The 8,212-nt window shown below is 42.7% G+C and overlaps 1 protein-coding gene across 1 annotated transcript; it reads right to left on the minus strand.

Moving 5' to 3' along the window:
* Positions 1-2,667: 2,667 nt before the first annotated feature.
* On the minus strand, positions 2,668-6,647 carry LOC147437568 (galactinol synthase 1-like). The gene is made up of 6 exons (XM_086487085.1): positions 5,916-6,647; positions 4,620-4,940; positions 3,908-4,045; positions 3,400-3,559; positions 3,254-3,301; positions 2,668-3,118 (listed from the first exon to the last, which is right to left on the minus strand). Exons 1-6 carry the CDS (start codon positions 6,219-6,221, stop codon positions 3,033-3,035), a joined length of 1,059 nt encoding a protein of 352 aa, XP_086343211.1. The 5' UTR covers positions 6,222-6,647; the 3' UTR covers positions 2,668-3,032.
* Between the last annotated feature and the right edge of the window lie 1,565 nt (positions 6,648-8,212).

Below are 8,212 nucleotides of genomic sequence, written 5' to 3' on the forward strand. Positions count from 1 at the left end.
TGCCAAACCTTATTGAAATCGGAGATAGTCAGCAGGCGTGCGCTGGAGCCGCTGGTGACTAAGCTCGGGAGGACGCAACCTGCTCTGGTACCAATTGTTGGAATTAGGGTTGTAAAGAAACTCACACAGCTTGGAGAAGATGAAGGAAGCTCAAGGGACACAATAGAGAGCATATTACTTAGTATGCAATGGAAAGATAGATAGCCCTAGAGTGATGGACATATATACAATGCACGAGAAAAAAACCTCCTAAAGAGGAAAAAAATGCCCCGATAGTCCTAGTGTGTTCACACACATCACTACCACATGTATATGGTAACAAATTCAAAGAACGGAAGCGATGTATTAAGAACATTGTTATTCATGGAATTCTCAAAGAGAAGTTAGGGATACCTCTTTCTCTTGCCATTGTTATTAAATAAGGTGAAGGTGATGGTATTGTCTTTGGGGATATAAATGCTCACACAAAAACATTGCGACATTATACTCAACAATTTGATATAACATACATTTCAAGGGAGTTGGAAGAAGTTCATTTGCATGATCATACTTTAATGGATGAGAAAGAGCCGGATTACTATGGAAAGTTACTTTTGCACATGTGCAATAATAGAGGTATGCTCATGGCCAATGGTGTATCTTTGTGGAGTGAAAAGAATGGATTTACATGTAAAAAACATAATGGGAATGGTGTGATTGGCTATATTCTACTCTCCAAAACCATCATTGTATCGCATAAAGAGTTTTACACTTGGTTAGTGGACCCCATAATCAAACCATCGGACCTTATGTATTGACTTTGCTTGTGAAGAAGCAACTAAGCATAAAAATTTTAGTCAAAGGGAAGAGAAGTCACCATGTTGTATGGATTTAAACAGGCAACAATGTATATTGAAATGATTGAGCAAAAGTTAAGAATGACAAAACTTCAATATGACGCAACATTGAAAACTAAATGGGAGGCTTACAAGGAAGTTTTTTGTTCGTGTGCCGAAGAAAGCTTTGCCATAAAGCATGTCCATGGTATCAACAAATATAGATAACGCAAAAGGTAGTTTGATAAAGAATGTAAAGATGCTCAAAAGTTCTTAATAAAGCATGATGCAACTAGAAAAAGACAAATATCAAAGTCATTTACATACATACAAGGCATTGATTCGAAAGAAGAGAAGAAGACCAAAAGTAAAGCATCAAAATTCTCTAGTCCAAAGAAAAACATGCGCATGTGGAAGATTTTGAAAAATCTTGAGTCGCAAATGTATTGAGACTTTGGTAACTCAAGTCTTGTGGATATATACACACATTGTAGGAAACTATATGAACAACCAAATTCTAGAAATATGTCATTTTGTGTTTTTCTTCCATGTATGCTCTCTTTTTTTTTAAAATTAAAGATGTGTACGGCAGGCTCAAAAAGTTGGTCACTCACTAAGTGGGAGATCTTCAAGGTATCAAGCCGAAAATAATTAAATGGATGGGAGATTTTACACGTGAGTGAATGTGTAATATGTTCAATCGTGCACTTCAACATGATATGCCTTGTGATTGGAGTACTAGTTGGGTCAAGTTTTTGCATAAAGGAGGGGATGTAAAGAATGTAAATAATGGCTGGACTATAATGATTGGGTCTCTTATGAAAAAGTTGTTTGAGGTGCATAATGAAGGCAAAATTGAGTGATTCGACAGAAGAGAATAGCAAGCGTGCAAAAGGACAATCGGATTTTTGTTGACACCATCGCATTATTGATCATCTTGTCACTCTTCATGTTCTCATGGAGGAAAGTTGGTTGAAAAGCAAGCGATCATATTGTTACTTTGTGGACTTTAAAAAAGCCTTTGATATGATTTCAAATAACAATTTGCTGAGAAGGATGAAAGAACTCCTAGTGCAAAATGAGTTTATGCTTGTGGTTTCTCAAATCTATGAGAAGGTGGTGTGTCAATTGCGCATGGGAAGAAGAATTTCAAACTTTTTTGCAAGCACTATTGTTGTCAAACAAGGATGTCCGTTGTCAGCAAATCTCTTTGGTCCATGCAACGATCAACTAGAATAAATGATAGTTGGCTTTATGCAAGAAGGCATTGAAGAGGTCAGTATTTGCAATGCGGTAATCATGCTTTTGTTGTATGCGGATGATGTAATGCTTCTAGCGCACGCTTGACAAGATACACAAAAGCTTATTATTGCCTTTGAGAACTTTGCTTGCATAGTGGACTGATTCTAAATTAATCTAAACAAAGATTACGCTTGTGAAAACCAAACATAAAGAGAATCCATGTATTGTGTACAGCAATAAAACAACTGAAGTTGTTGAGAGCTTTGAGTACCTTGATCTTGAGGTTTTGGCCAATCACAAGTGGCATGAATGTGTTGTGTGTCGTTGAAAAGCTGGGAAGAGAACGTACTATGCATTTGAAAATATGTGTAATGTAGAAAGCATCTAGTGTTTGGTTCTCAAGAAGTACCTTTTTAACATATTGGTGACATTAGTTCTTCCTTTATGGAGTTGAAATGTGGGATGGGAGCATCTCAAAGCCTGCTTGAAAAGAGTTTGAGCCCACACCCACCCACACCCCCGAGAAGAAGAGTTTTAACATCGTAGGAAACTATCCCAAGAGATCTTATAGAGAGAGAGAGAGAGAGAGAAGAAGAAGAAGAAGAAGAAGTATGTGGTCACGATCTGGAAAAAGTTTGAATTGACGTGAATCTGGCGAGACTCTACATGGCAGCTCTCAACTCTCTTTCGCATGTACTGCGCACGTGGAGCGACGATGCTCTCTCTCTCTCTCTCTCTCTCTCGCAATGCCTATGTTCCTTCTGCTCCCACTGGCGCGCACGTGGGTGATTCCCTATCGGAAGAAAACACAAATAACAGGGCATGCAGAGTTTTATATGTTAATCAACTGCGTGGACAGCACTTGGGATGCAGTCGTCGACACCAGCAGTTGGGGATGCAGACGCAAGGCGGAGGGAGGACAAGCGGGACACGAGCAGGTTGACCATTAGTGCATTGGGGGTTGGATGTGTTTTTTTATTGAATGAGGAGGCTGTAATGGAGCAATGGGGTCATGTGTTGGGATGGCTTAGACCAGCGATCAGTTAATTCTACTTCTCGATCTGCCAAATGTTCGAATCCAGACTATTCAGTTTTGATGGGTGTAAGGCTGAATGGAACCTACCAGTATGTACATTCTATTAAAGAAGAAGTACTTTGCACTACTTTAGATTAAAAAACAGTGCTACTTTACATACAAGGAAACACAGAAAGAAAGGAGAGTGCTATGCCGTGGGTAAGATGCGCTGGACCGGGACTGTCGAATTACACTGCTCAGAGCTGCATGTTTCCACAAGAACATCCTGCTTGAAAGTTTTGTTAGACATGAACCCATGATCAGAACCTGACAACAGCTGCTGCACATGGCCGCCACTCATATTACTCAAGGCAGGGTAATCCATAGGTTTGTCCTCGTATACATTCCACCATTTCTCAACAAGCCGCCTCACTGCGTCCATGTCCATGTGCTCCTCTTTCCCGGTGAAACGCCAAGGTTTTGAGCCCTGTGGAAACAAAAGGGTAGCATCAGAGGACATCAAACACACACACACACACACACACACACACACACACACAAATACACGCCCACATATACATGTAAATGTACCTATGTACATGTGTATATGAGCACACATATACATGCACATATTTATACACAAAACACTTATGTATTGCGTACATATACATACATATTCATATTTATATACATGTACATGTGTACATGAACACACATACCTGTGTATACATATACATACATAATACATATACAACACACTAACTGCGTTATGCTAACTCAAATTTTCGACAAGCTTCCACTTCATTATTTGATTCCATCATTACATGGGCCTTACCGGTGCACAATAATGGACTACTTTCACCGTCTCCAACTCCGGCACGTTCTCCGGATGCCACCAAAGCATAGGCAGTATTAAATTGTAATTCAGCGGTAGTGGTGAAAACACTTCATTAAAGAATGCATTCAAAGAATCCTGCCGGACAGTACAATGCAAGAAGACCCACAAATTATCAAAGTAGACAGGAGGTATGTCAAAACTCAAAAAAAACTCAAGTAATTGTATATGACTGTATATCTGGTGAATATAGTCTACCATCTCTGCACCTGAAACCTAGCATCACAAAACATGAATGGTCCGCAAATTCGACAGTTTCAGAAGATAATAAATACATAGCGCCCTACTTTGGAAGGGCGCATCGACACGGATGAACTCAAAAGGCACATGTTCTTCCGTCCTCTTGGATCACATACTCAGAAATGTGCTTTCTGCAATGGATGCTTCTCCTTTTTCAGCCCTTCTAATAGTAAAGCTTTAGAGATATAATTATAGCGCAAATTACTAAACCCGTACCCCTTTATCGCGTAGGGGATCAAATACTTTGTGCTAAACATCAAACCCAATGGCGATTCCGCGCATGGGAGTGCTCTGGATGCTACAAAACACCAGACCCAAAAAAGAAAGGAAACATAGAGAAAACAGACATGTGAATGACAAAAGAAGGTCCTCTTTTGAACACCTCAAAGAGAAATCAGCAGGTCTATATTACCTGCTCCGCAAAGGGAGTGAGAGGAGTGGCTAACAATGCACTCATCATTTGGTTGAAAATGAGTTTGCTCGGCTCGAACACAAACATCCCTGCATTGAAATACTTGGGGGGAGGCGGCCCGAGGTGCTGCGGCCAAGGGGTTCTGTCAGGACATTGCTGACAATACTTTACCTTGTACCGTAAAGAGTGCGACCAAGTGCGCTCACAAAAACAGTCCGGTACTGCATAAAAGCGTCCATTCGGGAGGTCCATTAGATGATCTAGGTTGTCATACACAGCTACGTCTGCATCGAGGTACACCATCTTCTCAAACTCCTCTAGCTGCTCCAAGCAAACCAGAACCCACAAGTAATAAAGCATATATTATGGAGTCTCAAATCTTGCATAGAATTAGACTTTAAGAAAACACTCTTAAGTTTGCACAGCCAAACATATACACCACACACATATACACTTTCCATAGCAGACTCTAAGGAAACACTCTAAATTCCTCTAACCTTGCACAGCCACACACACACACACACGCACACGCACACACACACACACAAAAGAATTTTTAAACAAATTCTCACAATAATTCCCACATTGTGACTTACCTCAACATCATGATCTTCAGTGAGGGAGGCACTGCATACCTAGCTAGGTACGATTGGGGGCAGGGGATCGCCGGCCCGGAGGGTAGGCCGGTGATCCCCTGCCCCTAATCGTACCTAGCTAGGTATGCGGTGCCTCTCGAGCAGAAGTTCATGATGTTGTGCATTGTATGAAAAACATTGTAACAAACTCCGTTTTCCTACATGAGAAAATTTCTAAACCTTCTTGTGACACACACACACACACACCTACACCTTGTAACGGAGATTTATAGGAACACTTTTAAGTATCTACAGCCAAACATACGATACACTTACAAATTTGCACAGCGAGTTGTGCATCTTTCTGATGCTATTGTTTACTTTTTTACACTGGTTATGGCCTAGAGATGTCCCAAGTACAGAATTAAACAATACACCCACTTCACTTTGCCTTTAACAGCATTTTCAACACGCATAATTTCAGGTCAGTACAAATGCTGTTCTCGCAAAGGTAATGGAGCTTGAGGTCACTGTGAAAAGACACACCGTTGCAAGCGCGGCTAGAAAAAGAGACAATCACCAGAACTCCCAACCCCATGCAGCATGAGAAAAAACAGAAGTGCACTTGAGCTATGCCCATAGCTCGAGCTATATATGCAGCTTTTCTGCCAGTTTTGAACGCTAAGAGCGATAACCAGGAGCTCAAGTAGACTATATTTACCAGCCAGATTCTGAGTTTGGAGTAGTTGATAACATAATGAGCCGCCGCATAGCGAACACGATCGCTTCCAGCCAGTTGTATCTTTTCGATTGGATGAACAATGCAGCCATGCAAGCGCAGAAGCTGGCAGTGGTCTTCAGGCACATCATTCAGCACGGCAACAACAAGAGGGTAAGCCGACCTCACTCGCCGCAGACTTTTGGCAAGAGCGACAGCACCTTTGACGTAGTCGCCATCACCCGCAAGGAAGCTAACGTAGGCACAACGCTTGGGGCGGGAGGCTAGGGAGGACAAGGAAGGAGCCATGGCGGAGGAGGGAAAACACAGTTGATTGTGCGTAGTTGTGATTGAGGAGCTGCTCAGTGCTAGCTGCCTTGTGAGCGAAAAATATAGGAGCGTCGGCGTCCGTGAGTGCGTATCTGGATTCGCAGTAGAAGTCTCTAGACGATCTCATGCACATGATTTCTAAATTCCAGGCTAGGATCCCTTGAGCACGCACTTCCTTTGACTCCACGGACGACTGAAATCCTACATAAGGCTATACCTTAGTTTCGAGATTCCCTCGTGAGATTCCTGCTCTCTCCCTTCACGCAACCTCTTGCTGACAAAATCCAGCTCAGGGCGGCAAGATGAGATGGCGCAGAGAGAGAGAGCTCGTTTGTGCCTCTTCCCTTGGCTCCACCTGCCCTGCGAGGGGCTTGAAGGCCTGTCCTCACCTTGCAGCAGGCCCTCACTGGAAATCTCCGTTTGCAACATTACCGTCCTTGTTCACACCTACAGCTCCGTCCCCTTCCACACGACAAGGATACCTAGAGCCGCGTAGGTTGTTTGGCACTTGGCTTCGGCCCAACGAACCTTGCTCACGCTCCACAATAGAGCAAGAGAGAGGCAACAAGCTCGTCAACCTCGCCCTACACTACTCTCCATCCTCCACCACCTGCACCATCTCTGTGTGCAACTGCAAAACCATCCCCTATTTGCCCCCATCGTCTTCTGCAGAGCGCACGACGGACGAGAGAGAGAGAGAGAGAGAGAGAGAGAGAGAGAGAGAGAGAGAGAGAGAGAGAGAGAGACTCGTCGTCACTCCAGAACGTTTGCATCACTAGATTGTGAAGCATGCAAAATCGATTTATCTTACCCTCTAGTTCAACACCGAGATTGCACATCACAATTTCAGATATGCGCTTATCGTCTATGGTGTGCCAAAGCGTATTTCGGGCACGATCAATTCCAGAGAGCCACTCTTCAATGTAAACAAGGGACTCTGAAACCAACCAACCCTCTGCCATGTTACCCTCCGGACGTGCCTTCTGACGCACATATCCCTTGAGCGTTTACATGAAACATTCTAAAAAGAACATCCATCTGGAATGCACTGTGCCTGCTATTTCCACCTCATCAAATATGTGAACAAGAAGATGCACTTGAATGGTATGGCAGTAGGAAATTGTTTCTCGAACATGCAAACAACCTTTGTAGTGTTTAGTTTGGTGGATGGTATGGAACCTGGAAGATCCATTGCACCAACTTCGCAAGTTTGTAGATTGTGGTCTAGATGCTACAGAAAAAACAATCCTCAATGGACACCGGTAAAATAAGTCTAGCAATGGTATTAAAGTCCACACACGGGTATGCTACGCAACTCCCACTATGATCTATTTCACTTCAAACATACCTAAGACATCTTATGTCAGTCGTGTGACTTCAAACCAGTATGATTCCCTCCTTTAGAAATACATGTTCGAAGCGAGTGCATTACACCAGTGGACATATGCACGAATCAAATAATCTCTTTTACTTTGCGTTCCCGGGCTCCTGTCAAAATCCATGGTACTTTAGGGAGCTTTATAGATCCATCGGGTGCTGCCTACGGCCACTATTGCTCCATATGATCCAGATTCCTAAAGTCAATTCTAGCTCCCAAAGTATCTTTCTTGCCAATGAGATGGTCCTATATCAAATTACCCATATTCTTGAATATGTGCATTGGATCGAGCAAGTGATTGATCATGAGTCTAGCCAATATGACAACTTGTTCCGTAGAGAGAATCTCTTCATCCCTGGGGGCAAATTGACATCACACATCTCCTTCTGCTCTAACCATGCTCGAGCAGACATCCTTGGCGTTCTCTTACCCAAAAAACCGTCACGTAACTTGTGATTCTCTAGAAGATGCGCTATATGACCTTCGTAGATTTGCTTCGCGTCCGATGTACATTAAGTATAGGGCCACATGTGATGCATGTTTTGTATCCGCTTTTCTGGAGCCCTACATGTATACACATGACAATAAATCC

Source organism: Adiantum capillus-veneris, chromosome 17 (genome assembly GCF_014529385.1).
Source record: "Adiantum capillus-veneris isolate H3 chromosome 17, ASM1452938v2, whole genome shotgun sequence".
In the NCBI taxonomy this organism is placed as follows: domain Eukaryota; kingdom Viridiplantae; phylum Streptophyta; class Polypodiopsida; order Polypodiales; family Pteridaceae; genus Adiantum; species Adiantum capillus-veneris.

Bases quoted from the DNA above. Each gene is read 5' to 3' on its own strand.
- LOC147437568 (XM_086487085.1), bottom strand. From the start codon at position 6,221: ATGGCTCCTTCCTTGTCCTCCCTAGCCTCCCGCCCCAAGCGTTGTGCC. The intron at 4,941-5,915 runs GTAAATATAGTC...TGCTTGGAGCAG, and splicing joins CCAAACTCAGAATCTGGCTG to CTAGAGGAGTTTGAGAAGAT. The intron at 3,302-3,399 runs GTTCTGATCATG...GTCCCGGTCCAG, and splicing joins TGTGCAGCAGCTGTTGTCAG to CGCATCTTACCCACGGCATA.